The sequence below is a fragment of the Scyliorhinus canicula genome, chromosome 4 (genome assembly GCF_902713615.1).
Source record: "Scyliorhinus canicula chromosome 4, sScyCan1.1, whole genome shotgun sequence".
NCBI classification, from domain to species: Eukaryota; Metazoa; Chordata; class Chondrichthyes; order Carcharhiniformes; family Scyliorhinidae; genus Scyliorhinus; species Scyliorhinus canicula.
The window spans coordinates 131,183,336-131,203,095 of record NC_052149.1 but is presented as its reverse complement, the minus strand read 5'-3'; the positions used below and the strand labels follow the sequence as shown (position 1 = coordinate 131,203,095).

Below are 19,760 nucleotides of genomic sequence, written 5' to 3'. Positions count from 1 at the left end.
TCCACCACACTCTCAGCCAGTGTATTCCAGATCCTACCCACTCACTGTGTGAATCTGTCTCCACCTCACTCTCAGCCAGTGTATTTCAGATCACTGTGTGAATCCGTCTCCACCACACTCTCAGCCAGTGTATTCCAGATCCTACCCACTCACTGTGTGAACCTGCCTCCACCACACTCTCAGACAGCGTATTCCAGATCACTGTGTGAATCCGTCTCCACCACACTCTCAGACAGTGTGTTCCAGATCCTAACCACTCGCTGTGTGAATCCATCTCCACCACACTCTCAGACAGCGTATTCCAGATCCGAGCCACTCGCTGTGTGAACCTGTCTCCACCACACTCTCAGACAGTGTATTCCAGATCCTAACCACTCGCTGTGTGAATCCATCTCCACCACACTCTCAGACAGCGTATTCCAGATCCGAGCCACTCGCTGTGTGAACCTGTCTCCACCACACTCTCAGACAGCGTATTCCAGATCCGAGCCACTCGCTGTGTGAATCTGTCTCCACCACACTCTCAGACAGTATATTCCAGATCCGAGCCACTCACTGTGTGAATCTGTCTCCACCACACTCTTAGACAGTGTATTCCAGATCCGAGCCACTCACTGTGTGAATCTGTCTCCACCACACTCTCAGACAGTATATTCTAGATCCGAGCCACTCACTGTGTGAATCTGTCTCCACCACACTCTCACACAGTGTATTCCAGATCCGAGCCACTCGCTGTGTGAACCTGTCTCCACCACACTCTCACACAGTGTATTCCAGATCCGAGCCACTCGCTGTGTGAACCTGTCTCCACCACACTCTTAGACAGTGTGTTCCAGATCCTAACCACTCGCTGTGTGAATCTGTCTCCACCACACTCTCAGACAGTGTGTTCCAGATCCGAACCACTCACTGTGTGAATCCGTCTCCACCACACTCTCAGACAGTGTGTTCCAGATCCGAACCACTCACTGTGTGAATCCGTCTCCACCACACTCTTAGACAGTGTGTTCCAGATCCGAGCCACTCGCTGTGTGAACCTGTCTCCACCACACTCTCAGACAGTATGGGCGGAATTCTCCGCTCCCACGCGGCATCGGGAAGGCCGTTGTGAACTCGGCCGAGTTTCACGACGGCCTCGGAGGCCGCTCCTCGCACCCTATTCACGCCCCCCCCCCCCCAGGGGGCTAGGAGAGGCATTGCGGAAATCTTGGCCGCCGGGCCTTGACGCTTGCTTCAAGGCGGCGCACCGAGAATGAAGCGACGGTGGCGCCTAAGTGACGTCAGCTGCGCATGCGCAGGTTGGCCGACTCCAACCCGCGCATGCGCTGTTGCCGTCTTCCCCTCCGCTGTCCCGCAAGACGTGGCGGCTTGATCTTGCGGGTCGGCGGAGGGTAAAGAGTGCGTCCCTTGGAGACGCTGGCACTACGATCGGTGGGCACCAATCGCGGGCCAGTCCCCTCCCAAGCACGGCCGTGGTGCTCACTCCCCTCTCCGCCCCCCACAAGCCACAAACAAAGCTTTGGCGCCATGTTAACGACGGCAGCGACCAGGTGTGGTTGCCGCCGGCGTGAACAGGTCGGGACGTCACGCCGCTCAGCCCATCCGGGCCGGAGAACCGGCGGTCGCTGTGAAAAACGGCGAGCAGCGATTCTCCGAGTGGGGGGGGGGGGGGGGGGGGGGTGGGAGAATCGCGGGGGGTGCCAGGGCGGTGTGTCGTGAGTCACCCGCCCTCCCGCGATTCTCCCAGCCGGCGTGGAGAGCAGAGAATCGGGCCCTGTATTCCAGATCACTGTGTGAATCCGTCTCTACCACACTCTCAGACAGTGTGTTCCAGATCCGAGCCACTCGCTGGGTGAATCTGCCTCCACCACACTCTCAGACAGTGTATTCCAGATCCGAGCCACTCGCTGTGTGAATCTGCCTCCATCACACTCTCAGACAGTGTATTCCAGATCCTAACCACTCACTGTGTGAATCTGCCTCCATCACACTCTCACACAGTGTATTCCAAATCCGAGCCACTCGCTGTGTGAATCTGCCTCCACCACACTCTCAGACAGTGTGTTCCAGATCCGAGCCACTCGCTGTGTGAATCTGCCTCCACCACACTCTCAGACAGTGTATTCCAGATCACTGTGTGAATCCGTCTCCACCACACTCTCACACAGTGTATTCCAGACCCTAACCACTCGCTGTGTGAATCTGCCTCCACCACACTCTGACACAGTGTATTCCAGACCCTAACCACTCGCTGGGTGAATCTGCCTCTCACAATCTAAAAATGTGCAGATTAGGTGGATTGGCCATGCTAAATTGCTCCTTCAAGTCCAAAAGCTTGTGTGGGGTTACTGGGTTACGTGGATAGGGTGGAGGCAACGGCTTAAGTAGGGTGCTCTTTCCCAGGGCCGGTGCAGATTCGATGGGCAGAATGGCCTCCTTCTGCACTGTAGATTCTATGATTCATCCGTACCAGGTGACTTGTTAACTTTGAGTGATTCTGACCTATTTAATAGCTCTTTTGATGTACTTTTGTCCTATTTAAAGTCTATACTCCCCTTTATCTCTGCTCCTGTCCACATTCCCACAGTCTTTAAATCTTTCCAATCTGATCCCCCCAATTGGCTCTGCTAATGGGCATTGTAGAATCTATGGACAGGTGGGGCAGCACAGTGGTTACCACTGCTGCCTCACGGCATCAGGGACCCAGGTTCAATTCCGGCTTCAGGTCTGTGTGGAGTTTGTGCTTTCTCCCTGTGTCTGCGTGGGTTTCCTCCGGGTGCTCCACTTTCCTCCCATAGTCCAAACATATGTAGGTTAGGTGGGGTATATGTATGGAGCGGGTTAGTGGGTCTTGGTTGGGTGCTCTTTCGGAGGATCGGTGCAGACTTGATGGGATGAATAAACTCCTTTAGTACGACAGGAATTCTATAGTTCCAGGTAGGGCTATCAGAGAGCTGAACAGGAGAGGGTATTGGAGAATGGGTGGCTATTGAGAGCTTGAGGATGGAGAGTATTGTTTTGATATCTCCCTTGCTGCCTGGTTGGGTCTGTAGAGGTGGTTTCAAAACTGTTGCAAGAATATTGACTGCAAAATCCTTGTTGTAAGTTGTTGAATTTCCACACAACGCAGCCCATTGTCCTCCAGCCAGGACTCCCTGTGTACGGTGACGTAGTTTATGTAACTCTAGCCCTCGTCCCTGCCTCCATTGTCTCCACAGCTGGCTCTGATAACAGACAGTAAAGTGAGTAACCTCACACTTCTGGAGCAATAGGAACAATCAGTGGGCAGTATGGACACGGACAAGGACCCACTTCAACTGTGTTGCATTTCAATTGCGGGGGAACTGACAAAGTGGGAATGTTGGGAATATTTTCTCCCTTACTCGCTCCATTACCTACTATCCAAAGCTGTCTATCACTGCAGTATATCTCAATAGAACATGGCCTCCAGTAATATATGTCCATTATCACCAGAGATCACTGATCTATACCAGTGTTCTTCAAACATTTTGTCCGGGGACCCATTTTTACCAACCAGCCAACCTTCGGGACCCAACTCGGCCGACCTTCGCGACCCACGTCGGCCGACCTTCGCGACCCATGCCAGCCGACCTTCGCGACCCACGTCGGGATGACCTTCGCGACCCACGCTGGCCGACCTGCGTGACCCACTATTTTCTCTCACCTTGTTTGCTGCTGACAAAAATGAAGGAAATGGTTTTGGGTCCCTTTGGCCCTCGTACACACTCCTCCAATGGAACCTGTTGGATGAAGGTGAAGCCTTCCGGTGTCGGAAAGTATGGAGTCTCCATCTGTCCAAAGTTCTGCATTTACTTCCTGTAAAATTTTATCAAATAAAACCCCCCCGGAACTAATAATATGAATAAAATAAATGAAAAAAATAAAAATTAAATGAATAAAATAATTGAATAAAATGAATAAAATCCCCCCGAACTTGTAAAACAAAAAGCTGTGCCTGTTTAAACAAATAGCAGCTGGACTGTGCATGTGTGCTGATGATCGGGCGCACATGCGCAATGCGGCCGAATTCTTTTAACATGTTTGCGGCCATTTTAAAGGCCACTTGCAGCAGGCATTATTAAAAGCCGGCTGTTGCGCGGGGATTTGCGCGGTCGAGAACGGGGGGGAAGGACGGCTCCGTAACCCTCCCAACACCCGCACCCGGCCCCGAGTTTGAAGAACACTGATCTATAGGGTGTTTCAGTTCTGTACATCTTTCTATAAGATTCCAATCAGTACAATAATTGCTCTTAAAAGTCCTCATTTATTATATTCCCACATCTCCCGAACAAATTAAAAAAGGAAACCTGCTGTAATATCTCCATCAGTGGTTGGAGAATCGCCGTGGGGCGGCGTGAATTCCGCCCACGCCGGATGCCGAATTCTCTGGCGCCGGGGATTTGGCGGAGGCGGGAATCGCGCCATATGCCGGTCGGCGGCCGCTGGCAAACCCCCACCCTCCCCCCCCACCCCTGCCGATTCTCCGGCCCACAATGGGCCGAGTGGCCACCGGTTTTCGGCCAGTCCGGGACCTGGCTGCACGAGCGGCCTCCGGGGTCATCGGGGGGGGGGGGGGGGGGGGGGGGCGTGGGGGCGTGGGGGATCTGGCCCCGGGAGGTGCCCATGGTGGCCTGGCCCGCAATCAGGGCCCACCGATCCGCGGGCGGGCCTGTGCCGTGGGGCCACTCTATTGTTCTGCGTCGGCCGCTGTGGTCCTCCGCGATGGCCAACACGGAGATAAACCCCCCCTGCGCATGCGCTGGGATGCGCCAGCACACGCTGGCACTCCCACGCATGCGCCAACTCACACCCGCCGGCTGGCGGGGCGCAAACCATCCCGGGGCCGGCCTAGCCCCTGAAGGTGCAGAGATTCCGCACCTGTGGGGCGGGCCGACTCCGGAGTGGTTCACGCCACTCCTCAGCTCCGGGACCCCTCATCCCGCCGGGTGGGGGAGAATCCCGCCCAGCATCTCCTCACAAGTTTTATTCATTTACGAGATGTGGGCTTCACTTCACTGGCAAGACCAAACATTATTCTCCATAGAGCCATGGAGGTTTACAGCATGAAAACAGGCCCTTCGGCCAACTTGTCCATGCTGCCCAGTTTTCACCACTAGTTCCAATTGCCCGCATTTGGCCCATATCCTCTATACCCAGCTTTCCCATATAAAGGAGCCTTGGTGAGTTGCTGCAGTGCATCTTGTAGATGGTACACACTGCTGCTGAGCGTCGGAGGTGGATGGAATGAAGGTTTGTGGAAGGGGGAGCAATTAAGCAGTTGCTTTGTCCTGGATGGTGTCTTCCTCTTGCAGCCACATTATTTATATAGTTAGTCCAGTTTTTATTCGATGGTAACCGCTAGGATGTTGATAGTGGGAGGTTCAGTGATGGTAATGTCATTGAATGTTGTAGGTGGTCATTGTGTGGTTTGAATGTCACTTATTTCTTGTCCGCCCAAGCCTGGATATTGTCCAGGTCTTGCTGCATTTGCATGTGGATTGGTTCAGTATGTGAGGAGTTGTGAATGGTACTGAACATTGTGCAATCAGCAGCGAACATCCCCATTTCTGACCTTATGATGGAAGGGAGGTCATTGATGAAGCAGCTGAAGGTGGTGGGACTGAGGACACTATCCTGAGGAACTCCTGCAGTGATGTCCTTGAGCTGAGATGATTGACCTTCAACCACCACAACCATCTTCCCTTGTGCCAGGTATGAATCCAACCAGCAAAGTGTTTTCTCCCTGATTCCGATGAACAGCAATTTCAGCTGATTGATTGGCACCCCTTCCACAAACATTCACTTCCTCCACCACCAATGCACAGTAGCAGCAGTTTGTACAACCTGCAGGATGCACTGCAAGAACTCACCACGGCTCCTTGGCAGCACCTTCCAAATCCACTACCATCTAGAAGGACAAGAGCAGCAGATACCTGGGAACACCACCACCTGGAGGTTCCCCTCCAAGTCACTCACCAGCCTGACTTGGAAATATATCACCATTCCTTCACTGTCACTGGGTCAAAAATTCTCAAACACCCTCCCTAACTGCACAGTAGGTGTACCTACACCTCAGGGACCTCAACGGTTCAAGACAGCAGCTCACCACCACCTTCTGAAGGGCAAGTAGGGATGGGCAACAAATGCTGTCCTAGCCAGTGAGGTCCACATCCTGGAAATAATTAACTTGATTTGATTTGATTTATTATTATTACGTGTATTAGCAGACAGTGAAAAGTATTGTTTCTTGCATGCTGTACAAACAATGCATACCGTACATAGGGAAGGAAGGAGAGACTGCAGAATATAATGTTACAGTTATAGCAAGGTGTAGAGAAAAGATCAACTTAATACGAGGTAGGTCCATTCAAAAGTCTGATGGCAGTAGGGAAGAAGCTGTTCTTGAGTCGGTTGGTACGTGACCTCAAACTTTGGTATCTTTTTCCTGATGGAAGAAGGTGGAAGAGAGTATGTCCGGGGTGCGTGGGGTCCTTAATTATGCTGGTTGCCTTTATGAGGCAGCAGGAATTATAGACAGTGTCAATGGATGGGAGGCTGGTTCGCATGATGGACTGGGCTACATTCACAACCTTTTGTAGTTTCCTACGGTCTTGGGCAGAGCAGGTTCCATACCAAGCTGTGGTACAACCAGAAAGAATGCTTTCTATGGTGCATCTGTCAAAGTTGGTGAGAGTCGTAGCTGACATGCCAAATTTCCTTAGTCTTCTGAGAAAGTAGAGTAGTTGGTGGGCTTTCTTAACTATAGCGTCGGGAAGGGGGGACCAAGACAGGCTGTTGGTGATCTGTACACCTAAAAACTTGAAGCTCTCAACCCTTTCTACTTCGTTCCCATTGATGTAGACAGGGGCATGTTCTCCACTACGCTTCCTGAATTCGATGACAATCTCCTTTGTTGAAATTGAGGGAGAGATTATTGTCGTCGCACCAGTTCACCAGATTCTCTATCTCATTCCTGTACTCTGTCTCGTCATTGTCAATCCGACCTACTACGGTGGTGTCATCAGCAAATTTGAAAATCGAGTTGGAGGGGAATTTAGCCACAGTCATAGGTGTATAAGGAGTATAGTAGGGGGCTGAGGACACAGCCTTGTGGGGCACCGGTGTTGAGGATGATCATGGAGGAGGTGTTGTTGCCTATCCCTACTGATTGTGGTCTGTGGGTTAGAAAGTTCAGGATCCAGTTGCAGAGGGAGGAGCCGAGGCCACGGAGTTTGGAGATGAATTTCGTAGGAATGATGGTGTTGAAGGCTGAGCTGTAGACGATAAATAGGAGTCTGACATAGGTGTCTTTGTTATCTAGGTGTTTCAGGGTAGAGTGCAGGGCCATGGATATGGTGTCTGCTGTGGACCTGTTGCAGCGCTAGGCGAACTGTGGTGGATCAAGGCAATCTGGAAGCCTGGAGTTGATACGTGCCATGACTAACCTTTCGAAGCATTCCATGATGATAGATGTCAGAGCCATTGGACGATAGTCATTAAGGCACGCTGCTTGACTTTTTTTGGTACAGGGATGATGGCCGTCTTCTTGAAGCAGATAGGGACCTGAGATTGTTGTAAAGAGAGGTTGAAGATGGCTGTGAATAACCCCGCCAGCTGATCCGCGCAAGACCCGAGTGCTCATCCGGTACTATCTTTTGGCATCTTTGATGGATTTCTTTAGATCATATCTGGCTTTCTTGTAGCGGTCAGGGTTGCCTGATTTGAACTCCTCAGATCTAGACTTCAGGAAGCAGTGGATATCCCTGTTCATCCAGGGTTTCTGGTTGGGAAACACGTGGATTTGCTTCTTTGGCACACAGCCTTCTACACACTTACTAATTAAGCCAGTTACTGTAGTGGCGTACTCGTTCAGGCTGGTCGCAGAGTTTTTAAATACTGACCAGTCCACTGACTCTAAGCAGTCCCGTAGGAGATCATCCGATTTCTCAGACCTCTTCCCCTTAGTCACAATGAGTTTATTATCTAGTACCTTACTGGATTTAGTTGCTGCCTCTTTACTGACCTCTAACTTCCTAATCTGGTTCCCATCCCCCTGCCACATTAGTTTAAAACCTCCCCAGCAGCGTTAGCAAACGCACCCCCTAGGAAAATTAGTTCCAGTTCTGCCCAGGCGTAGACCATCCAATTTGTAATGGTCCCACCGCCCCCAGAAACGGTTCCAATGTCCTAAAAACCTCTCCCTCCTGCACCATCTCTCAAGCCACATATTCATTCTGACTATTCGTGAATTTCTACTCTGACTGTCTCGTGGCACTGGTAGCAATCCTGAGATTACTACCTCTGAAGTCCTACGTTTTAACTTATCTCCTAACTGCCTAAATTCTGATTGTAGGACCTCATCCCATTTTGTACCTATATCGTTGGTGACTATATGCACCACGACAACTGGCTGTTCACCCTCCCCCTTCAGTATGTCCCTCAGCCGATCTGAGACATCCCTGACCCGTGCAACCAGGAGGCAACATACAATTCGGGAGTCTCGTTTCCGACCACAGAAACGCCTGTCTACTCCCCTTACGATTGAATCCCCAATGACTATAGCCCTGCCAGTCTTTTTTCCACCCTTCTGTGCAGCAGAGCCAGCCACAGTGCCATGAGCCTGGCTACTACTGCCTTCCCCTGAAGAGTCATCTCCCCCAACAGTATCCAAAACGGTATACCTGTTTTGGAGGGAGATGACCACAGGGGACACCTGCACTGCCTTCCTGCTCTTTCTCTGCCTTTTGGTCACCCATTCCCTGTCTCCCTCACCAATCCTAATCTGCCGTGTGACCAACTCACTGAACATGCTATCCACGACCTCCTCAGCATCGCGGATGCTCCAAAGTGAGTCCATCCGCAGCTCCAGAGCCGTCATGCGGTCTAACAGGAGCTGCAACTGGACACACTTTAGAACAGTACAGCACAGAACAGGCCCTTCGGCCCTCGATGTTGTGCCGAGCAATGATCACCCTACTTAAACCTACGTAACCCGTATACCTGTAACCCAACAATCTCCCCATTAACCTTACACTACGGGCAATTTAGCATGGCCAATCCACCTATCCCGCACATCTTTGGACTGTGGGAGGAAACCGGAGCACCCGGAGGAAACCCACGCACACACGGGGAGGACGTGCAGACTCCACACAGACAGTGACCCAGCCGGGAATCGAACCTGGGACCCTGGAGCTGTGAAGCATTGATGCTAACCACCATGCTACCGTGAGGCCCCACATGAAGGAGTCAGGGGCATCGGCCGCGTCCCTGAACTCCCACATTGAGCACGAGGAGCATAACACGGGTCTGGGATCTCCTGCCATTTTTACACTTTACCTTAACTGATTATAAATATAATATCAAATAATGAATAAGTGAAAGGAATTTTACCAATCACAATACTTACCAACACACAAAAAGTTAAATTTCTCCCAGCTACTGCTAATTGGAACACTTTCCTTACCAGCCAATCAGGTCACTGCTTTGGTGTGATGTCACTCTTCAAATTTATCCCCAAAGACCCTGTGGCCGCTGTTTAAGCAGCGAAGCAGCTCCGCCCACTCCAACAGCTGAATTCCCGCCGAAAAGACTCGAATACGCAAAGCAGCTAGTTTAAATACTCACTTATTAGGCCATCGAGTCTGCACCGACCCACTTAAGCCCTCACTTCCACCCTATCCCAATAACCCCCTAACCTTTTGAAAATGAAATTAAATGAAAATCGCTTATTGTCACGAGTAGGCTTCAATGAAGTTACTGTGAAAAGCCCCTAGTCGCCACATTCCGGCGCCTGTCCGGAGAGGCTATTACGGGAATCGAACCGTGCTGCTTTAAAAGCCAGCGATTTAGCTCAGTGAGCTAAACCAGCCCCTTTTTTGGTCACTAAGGGCAATTTATCATGGCCAATCCACCTTTGGACTGTGGGAGGAAACCGGAGCACACGGAGGAAACCCACGCAGACATGGGGAGAATGTGCAGACTCCACACAGACAGTGACCCAGCCGGGAATCAAACCTGGGACCCTGGAGCTGTGAAGCATTTATGCTAACCACCATGCTACCCTGCTGCCCCATGCTACCCTGCTGCCCCTGCAGGAGAGCTATGTGGAGAGGCTGAATAGACCCAGAATGTTTTCATTAGAAAGACAGAGGTTGAGGGGTGACCTGATAGAGGTCTAAAGAGTATGAGGGGCATGGATAGAGTGGATGGGCAGGCACTCTTTCCCAGGATGGAGGGGTCAGTCACCAGGGGGCATTGGTTTAAGGTTCGGAGGGCAAAGTTTTGAGAAGATGTGCGAGGCACTCCTTGCTACCTGCAGGCAGATCTCATAACCCCAACCACAAGCTACAGAATTCAGAACAACAAATTGCAGACTGTGTGGAGTCTGCACGTCCTCCCCCCTGTGTGTGTGTGTGGGTTTCCTCCGGGTGCTCCGGTTTCCTCCCACAGTCCAAAGATGTGCGGGTTAGGTGGATTGGCCATGCTAAATTGCCCGTAGTGTCCTAAAAAGTAATGTTAAGGGGGGGTTGTTGGGAACATGCAAACTCCACACAGACAGTCATCCATGGGCGGAATCTAACCCGGGTCCCTGGCACAGTGAGGCAGCAATGCTAACCGCTGTGCCACCATAAGGATGATGAAAATAAATAAAACTACCCAATCACAGAGATTGAACTTTAATTAAAATGTATTAAAATCTATTTCAATGTATTAAAATATTCATGAGTGGAGATCCCGGCGTTGGGACTGGGGTGAGCACAGTAAGAAGTCTTCCAACGCCAGGTTAAAGTCCAACAGGCTTGTTTCGAATCACTAGCTTTCGGAGCACAGCTCCTTCATCAGGTGGATTCAAATACCCTTCATGCCTAGTCTAATCTGCCCATCAAATGCCCCTTCTGTCTGGGTCAATTTACCCATCAAATCCCCTTCCTGCCTCGGTCAATTTACCCATCAAATCCCCTTCCTGCCTCGGTCAATTTACCCATCAAATCCCCTTCCTGCCTCGGTCAATTTACCCATCAAATCCCCTTCCTGCCTCGGTCAATTTACCCATCAAATCCCCTTCCTGCCTCGGTCAATTTACCCATCAAATCCCCTTCCTGTCTGGGCCAATCGGCCCATCACAAACCGTCCTGTCTGTACCCTTAAAAAGTCAGCTTTCGTGCAACAACCAAGTGCGATATCCAAAAAGGATAGCACTCACAATTGCAGCTGTGTACAGGAGTCCAGAATCAGCCCCACTCCACCTCTTATTACCTGTTTACTATTTACATGCCAGTTGAAGATTTTGGATGACCTTTTATATTGACTGTCGTGCTAATCTCAGATTCTCTCTTTGTTAGTCCTATGTTCCTCTTCACTTTCCCTCTCTATCTATTGTTTTTTTTCACTTGGTTCCCACCTGAAAAATTGACATGGCCTGCATCATACACACGGTAGCATGGTGGTTAGCACAGTTGCTTCACAGCTCCAGGATCCCAGGTTCGATTCCCCACTGGGTCACTGTCCGTGCAGAGTCTGCACTTTCTCTCCGTGTGTGTGTGGGTTTCCTCCGGGTGCTCCGGTTTCCTCCCACAGTCCAAAGACATGCGGGTGAGGTGGATTGGCCATGATAAATTGCCCTTAGTGTCCAAAAAATGTTAAGTGGGGGTTACTGGGATAGGGTGGATACGTGGGCTTCAGTAGGGTGCTCTTTGTAAGGGCTGGTGCAGACATGATGGGCCGAATGGCCTCCTTCTGCACTGTAAATTCTATGATATTTCTATGATACACCCTCTTATTTTTGTTTTTATCATATTCTCAATCTCCCTCATCATCCTTGTTGGAATGTTCCCAGTCTGTACCTAAAATGTCATCTCATCAAATCCATTGCTGTGTTGCAGTTTTTCCTCTTTCTATTCTATTTTACTCTGGCTAGATTCCCTCTCATCTCTTTGAAATTAGTCCTCTTCCAATTTAGAAATGCTACTTTAGATTGTTCCTTGCTCTTCTCCATTACTAATTTAAACTTTATGATATATCAGTACACTGTACCTTTTAATAAGGCCTCCGCCAATAACGTACATATGTCTATGAGGACCCATCAGTACCATATGTCACTCTATAATGGGTGGCAAAACATAACTCCTTTCCTTTCTCACTATCTGTCCATACTTAGAGGCATTTCTAAGTTTGAAATAGGCTGTGGTGTGTTTCCTGAAACCCTTAGTTTGTGAGGTCAATTTTTAAAGCGACTCCCAGGAAACTCTTTTTCCTAGCTTTTTCCCAAGGTGGAAGAGTCAATTACTAGGGGACATAGGTTTAAGATGCGAGGGGTAAAGTTTTGAGGAGATGTGAGAAGGAAGTTTTTTACACAGAGGGAAGTGGATGTGTGGAACCTGTAGCTGGAGGAGGTGGTGAAAGCAGGTACGATAGTGACGTCTAAGGGGCATCCCGACAAATACATGAATTGGATGGGAATAGAAGGATACGGACCCAGGAAGAGCAGAAGATTTTAATTTCGACGGACAGCATGGCCGGGGCAGGGTTGGAGGACTGAAGGGCCTGTTCCTGTGCTGTAATTTTCTTTGTTCTTTGTTCGAATTCCCTTTAGGGTTAAAAAAGAAACAAAGTTTATTCGTACATTCAAACCTGCGGGATGGTTGCAACTTCATACACACAAGCTCACAATAAGAAGCACAGTGGTTACCACTGGTGCCTCACAGCGCCAGAGATGCGGGTTCCATTCCAGCCTTGGGTGGATGTCTGAACAAGGAAGAACTGTGCGGAGTCTGCACATCCTCCCCGTGTGTGCGTGGGTTTCCTCCGGGTGCTCCGGTTTCCTCCCACAGTCCAAAGATGTGCAGGTTAGGTGGATTGGCTATTCTAAAAAATTGCCCCTCATTGCCCAAAGATGGGGATAGGTCAGTGCCCTAGTTCGGGTGCTCTTTCAGAGGGTCGATGCTAACTCAATGGACTAAATGGGCTCCTTCCACCTTGTAGCGATTCTGTGGTAAGAGGAGTTTTTACAACTATGAATAACTTGAGAGAAAGGTACCACAGATATGGATATCAGTTCACGTGATTGCCTGAGTCTAGTGAATATCCATTCACTGAGGAGTTACCTGTTCAGGTGGGTTCAGCCAGCCGAAGCAGGATTTTTCCCAATTCCACATGTAGTGAGATGAGGTTGGTATACAAACTTGATCTGCTCGGCAGGCAATGGCAGGAATCAACCAGAGAAACAGGCTTCAAGGAGACTGAGACTTGCTGTACGCTGACGGTCAGCCTGGAGTCCTGCTTTGATATTTGTAGGCTGGAGTTTCGACAGCAGACTGAGCTGTGAGCCTGGAAATGTAATATTTAAACTTTCCAAAGACCAGTAGCTGAGACCATGTGATGTTGTACATTAATAAGTTTGTTTCAGGCTAATTAGTTTTCTATGCCTCTGGCATTTGTTCACATCAGGAGATAAATGGTGGCTTTTATTCCGGCTACATGCAGAATGGTTTTGATGGCTCTCCCTTTGTTATAGTTCAGGCTGAGGAGATGTATCACCTGCTGCTTACTGCTTTGAGTGATTGTAATGTGTGCTGACGATGAGAAGTGTGGTATTCTCCAAAGAAGAGCGTTGAGCTTTTGTTCTGCAGCTGCTGTAATAGCCGATGAATGGCAGATGGGGTTTCACTTAGATAAATGTGAGGTGATACATTTTGGTAAATCGAACCGGGGCAGGTAATGGTAGGGAGTTGGGGAGAGTTATAGAACAAAGAGATCTAGGAGTAAGTGGTCACTGGATAGACATATGGATGAAAATGGAATAGTGTAGGTCAGATAGGCTTCAGATGGTTTCACAGGTCGGCGCAACATCGAGGGCCGAAGGGCCCGTACTGCGCTGTAATGTTCTATGTTCTACTGGTTCATGGCTCCTTGAAAGTGGAGTGGCAGGTGGACGGGGTGGTGAAGAAGGCATTCAGCATGCTAGGTTTTATTGGTCAGAACATTGAATACAGGAGTTGGGACGTTTTGTTGAAGTTGTACAAGACATTAGTAAGGCCACACATGGAATACTGTGTTCAGTTCTGGTTATAGAAAGGATATTATTAGAACTATAAAGTGTGCAGAAAAGATTTACTAGGATGCTACCGACCTCGATGGTTTGAGTTATAAGGAGAGGCTGGGTAGACTGGGACTATTTTCCCTGGTGCATAGGAGACTTAGGGGTGACCTTATAGAGGTCTATAAAATAATGAGGAGCATAGATAAAGTCAACATTTTTTCCCAAAAGTAGGGGGGCGCGATTCTCCGCAAAGGCGGAGAGTCGTGAAGGCTGCACGAAACCGGCCGTGTTTCACGGCAGCCTCCGCGCCCCCTCCCGGGACCCGATTCTGCTCCCCGGTCGGGGCTAGCAGCGCGGCCCCGTGAACTCCGGCATCGCGGGCTTAACGAATTTTGCTAAGCCCGCGCGCCAAAGTTAGCGACGGCTGACGCATATGATGACGTCATCCGCGCATATGCGTCAGACCCGCGCGTGCGCGGTCCGTAATGCCCCTCAGCCGCCCTGCGGACTTATCCTGCGGGGCGGCGGAGGGAGAAAGAGTGCGCGGGAATTGGACCCGCTGCCCGCTATCGGTGCCCACCGATTGTGGGCCCATGCCACCCTTGGCATGGCCGTGGTGCGGCCGTGCCAATCGGTGGCATGGTTGTGCAGAACGGCACTTTGCGGCCGTTTTCATGAACTGGTATAGCAGGTGTATTAAAAATCGTGAAAACGGCCGTAAAGGCCTTGGAAATCGGCCCATCGGCCAGGGGAGAATCGCTGCTCGCCGTTAAAAAACGGCGAGCAGCGATTCGTGTCGGGGGGCGGGCGTGGGGGGGGGGGGGGGGGGGGGGGGGAGAATAGCGGGAGGGCGTCGGACCAGCGACGCCGTAAAAATTTGCGCCGCCCGCTATTCTCCGCCCCGTCGTGAGTGCGGAGAATCGCGCCCGGGGAATCTCAGTGAGAGGGGAGAGGTACAAAAGGAAGGGTCCAGAGGGCTATTCTTTTCACACAGAGGGTGGTAAGTGTATGGAACGAGCTGCCAGAGGCAGTAGTCGAGGAGGGTACAATTTTGTCCTTTAAAATGCATTGAGACAGTTATATGGGAAAGATGGGTGTAGAGCGATATGGGCCAAATGCAGGTAATTGTGACTAGTTTAGTGATTAAAAACTGGGCGGCACGGACAGGTTGGGCTGAAGGACCTGCTTTCATGCTGTAAATCTCCATGGCTCAATAACGTGTGAAATTTGTTACACCTCTAGGTTCAGCAAAGTCCACTTTTTAAGTGAGTAGAAAGGCAAGGTTTGATTTAAACAGTTGATGACCTTCATTGCTAGAGGGATGGAGTTTAAGACTAGGGAGGTTATGTTGCAATTATATAAGGCGTTAGTGAGGCCACATCTGGAGTATTGTGTTCAGTTTTGGTCTCCTTACCTGAGAAAGGACATACTGGCACTGGAGGGTGTGCAGAGGAGATTCACTAGGTTAATCCCAGAGCTGAAGGGGTTGGATTATGAGGAGAGGTTGAGTAGACTGGGACTGTACTCGTTGGAATTTAGAAGGATGAGGGGGGATCTTATAGAAACATTTAAAATTATGAAGGGAATAGATAGGATAGATGCGGGCAGGTTGTTTCCACTGGCAGGTGAAAGCAGGGGGCATAGCCTCAAAATAAGGGGAAGTAGATTTAGGACTGAGTTTAGGAGGAACTTCTTCACCCAAAGGGTTGTGAATCTATGGAATTCCTTGCCCAGTGAAGCAGTTGAGGCTCCTTCATTACATGTTTTTAAGGTAAAGATAGATAGTTTTTTGAAGAATAAAGGGATTAAGGGTTATGGTGTTCGGGCCGGAAAGTGGAGCTGAGTCCACAAAAGATCAGCCATGATCTCATTGAATGGCGGAGCAGGCTCGAGGGGCCAGATGGCCTACTCCTGCTCCTAGTTCTTATGTTCTTATGTGTGAGGGGACAGAGGATGGGGGTCCAGTGGGTAGAGTGTGAGGGGACAGAGGATGAGGGGTCCAGTTGGCAGAGTGTGAGGGGACAGAGGATGGGGGTCCAGTGGGTAGAGTGTGAGGGGACAGAGGATGGGGGGGTCTAGTGGGCAGAGTATAAGGGGACAGAGTATGGGCTGGGGGGGGGGGGGGGGGTCATGCAGGGTTGTCTCACTTGGTTCTGCACCTCCAACCTCACATTGCGCGACCTCCCGGGTGGCAGATCCCCCAGCAAGGTCCAGTGCCCTCTGCTCAAACACTGTCAGGGGGTGCATAATGGGTGAACCCCCTCCGCTCCTGTTGCGCTCCCGGTTGTTGTGAGCAGTCTTGTCCTGTTTGGGGGGGGGCATGGATAGATCATCACAATTCGGGCGTTCAGATATTGGCACAGTTTGGGGGGACAGTTGCAGCTAAACCATGGCATCTCTCCAGGGGGTCGCAGCGCTCATGTGGGTCTGTGACAACTTGGTTAACCACCCTCCACTCACTCTGGCCCCCCCCTCACCCTCCCCCTCATGCCCAGGGGGAAGGTGGGTGATGAGGTACATGGGTGGGGGGATTGTTTGACCCGGGGGCACCCTCTTGGCACTTACCCTGGCAGCCCTGGTGAGGTCGTGGAGCTTCTTCCGGCACAGCTCCCTAGACCGAGGGGTCTGCCCCACAGCACTGACTGCCGTGCCCACCTCACGCCAGGCCCGTCGCACAAGGCTGGCAGGGTGGTGATGCCCTCGTCTAGGGCAGATGATGCCCCTCCGTTGCTCCACCTCATCGAGGAGGGTCTTGAGGTCAGTCTCCCCGAACCTATGCGCGGCCCTCCGTGGCTCCGTCATTGTCGGGCCCACACTGGTTTTGGTCGCTCGCGCCCTTTTACGACGCAGAGCTGCGTCACTCGGGCGCCATTCTGGCGTCATTTGGGGGTCGTGGGTTTTTGCCGTCATTCCCCACGTGGTTCCCGTGGCCCACTCCTAGCCCATTTCCGGGGCCAGAATCGTTCGGGAAACGGGCTGTGTAGAGCCGTTGTGAAACTCGGCCGAGTTCACGACGGCCTTCCCGATTTTTCGCGGGAACGGAGAATTCCACCCGAGACACCTTGATATTTACACTGTGATTATTCTCTGTCAGAGCAGTAGGCAGTCAACCTTTCCAAACCCCTCTTTGTCTCTCCCTCCCCCTCTCTCTCTCCCTCCCCCCTCTCTCTCCCTCCCCCCTCTCTCTCCCTCCCCCCACTCTCTCTCTCTCTCTCCACCCCCACTCCTCGCTGTCCCCTGCCCTCCCCGTCTCTCTCTCTCTCCCCCCTCTCTCTGCAGGTGATTACTGATGGACAGATTTATGGGTACTCTCTCTTCCTCATCTCTCTCTCTTTCTCTCTCCAGGTCGGATTGACTACGCCCCCATGTGCAACGGACATGGAAACTTCAGCATGGAGACATGTGACTGCAGCTGTGAGTTTGGATGGACTGGTAAAGGTTGCTTGGTGCAATGCTGCCCATCTAACTGCAGCGGGCGTGGGCAGTGTGTAGGATGGAGAGTGCGTCTGTGATCGAGGGTATACAGGGCAGGACTGCAGTGAGCTGAGATGTCCCAGGGATTGCAGTGGGCATGGCCTGTGTGTGGACGGACAGTGTGTCTGTGAAGAACCTTACAAAAGTGAAGACTGCGGACAGCTGAAGTGTCCCAGAGAGTGCTCAGGACATGGGCAGTGCATTAATGATAGCTGCCTTTGCTATGAGGCCTACACTGGAGAGGACTGTCATCAGAAGAGGTGCTTGAATGATTGTAGCAACAAGGGGCTTTGTAACCATGGAGTTTGCTCCTGTCAGGCTGGCTACACAGGAGAGGATTGTGGAGAAGGTAAGGCTTCTTACTGTGTTGTGACAGTGTTGTGATGGCAAGGTAGGATATTGCAGGTGGGTTTGGAGGGGATAAGTGAACGGTTTGCACGGGAGGGGTGAGTGATTTGGGAGTAGTTTTGGGAAGTGAGTGGTTTGGTGCAGTTGAGGGGTTTGGAGGGGTTTAGGGGGAGTGAGGGGTTTGGGGGATTGAGTGCTTTGGGAGAAATTTGGGTTTGTGAGAGGCTTTGGTGGAGTGTGGGGTTTGGGAGGAGTTTGGGGAGTGAAAGGATTTGGGAGAGGGAGGGTTTTGGGGCAAGTGAGGGGTTTGGGAGGAATCTGAGTAGTGAGGGGTTTGGGAGGAATTTAGGGGAGTGAGAGTTTTGGGGGAATTTCGGAGTGAGGTTTTTGAGGGGAGTGAGGGGTTTGGGGAGTAAGGAGGGATATCAGGGGAGGCAGATATTTGAGGTGGGTGAGCAACTTGGGGGAGTGAGGGGTTTGAGGGTAATTTGGTGAAGTGAGGAATTTGGGAGCATATGGGAGGGAGTGAAGGGTTTGGGAGGGATTTGGGAGAGCGAAAGTTTTGTGGAGTGTGGGATTTGGGATGAATTTGGCAGACAGAGGTTTAGGATATGTTTGGGAGAGTGAGGGGTTTAGGATATATTTGGGAGAGTGAGGGGTTTAGGATATATTTGGGAGAATGAGGGGTTTAGGGTATATTTGGGAGAGTGAGGGGTTTAGGATATATTTGGGAGAGTGAGGGGTTTAGGATATATTTGGGAAAGTGCAGGGGTTTAGGGTATATTTGGGAGAGTGAGGGGTTTAGGGTATATTTGGGAGAGTGAGGGGTTTAGGGTATATTTGGGAGAAGTGAGGGGTTGAGGATATATTTGGGAGAGTGAGGGGTTTGGCAGGGATTTGAAGGAGTGAGGGGCTTAGGAGGAATTGGGAGAGTGAGGGGTTTAGCAGGAATGTGGGGGAGTGAGGGGTTTGTGGTGAGTGAGGGGTTTCGGGTGGATTTGGGGTAATGAGGGGTTTGACGTGAGTGAGGGGTTTCGGGTGAATTTGGGGGAGTGAGGGGTTTGAGGGGTTTTGGGTGAATTTGGGAGAGTGAGGGGTTTGAGGTGAGTGAGGGGTTTCGGGTGAATTTGGGGGAATGAGGGGTTTGTGGTGAGTGAGGGGATTTCGGTGGAGTGAGGGGTTTGGGGGGATTCGGAGGAGTGAGGGATTTGGGGAGTTTGGGGGGAGTGAGGGGTTTGGGGGGATTCGGAGGAGTGAGGGGTTTGGGGGATTCGGAGGATTGAGGGGTTTGGGGAGTTTGGGGGGATTCGGGGAGTGAGGAGTTTGGGGGGAGTGAGGGGTTTGGGCGGATTCATGGGAGTGGGGGGTTTGGGGGGCTCCGGGGGAGTGAGGGGTTTGGGCGGATTCGGGGGAGTGAGGGGTTGTGGGAGGATTTGGGGGAGTGAGGGGTTTGGGGGGCAGTGAGGGTTTGGGGAGATTCATGGGAGTGAGGGGTTTGGGTGGTTCCGGGGGAGTGAGGGGTTTGAGGGGATTCGGGGGAGTGAGGGGTTTGGGGAGGATTGGGGGAGTGAGGGTTTGGGGGTGTAAGGGGTTTGGGGATTCGGGGCAGTGAGGGGTTTGGGGGGGTGAGGGGTTTGGGGGGGAATTGGGGGAGTGAGGGGTTTGGGGGAGTGAGGGGTTTGGGGGGAGTGAGGGGTTTGTGGGGATTCGGGGGAGTGAGGGGTTTGGGGGTAGTGAGGGGTTTGGGGGGGAATCGGGGAGTGAGGGGTTTGGGGGGATTCAGTGGAGTGAGGGGTTTGGGGATTCGGGGCAGTGAGGGGTTTGGGGCAGTGAGGGGTTGGGGGGGGGAATTGGGGGAGTGAGGGGTTTGGGGGAGTGA

The 19,760-nt window shown here is 51.4% G+C and overlaps 1 protein-coding gene across 1 annotated transcript in view; it reads left to right on the top strand.

Annotated features, from left to right (window-relative positions):
* The window catches only part of tnr (tenascin R (restrictin, janusin)), a 390,478-nt gene that overhangs the window by 100,512 nt on the left and 270,206 nt on the right, over positions 1-19,760 (top strand). The window contains 2 exon segments of the mRNA XM_038795191.1: positions 17,405-17,550; positions 17,552-17,882. Coding sequence (XP_038651119.1) covers positions 17,405-17,550; positions 17,552-17,882 — 477 coding nt within the window.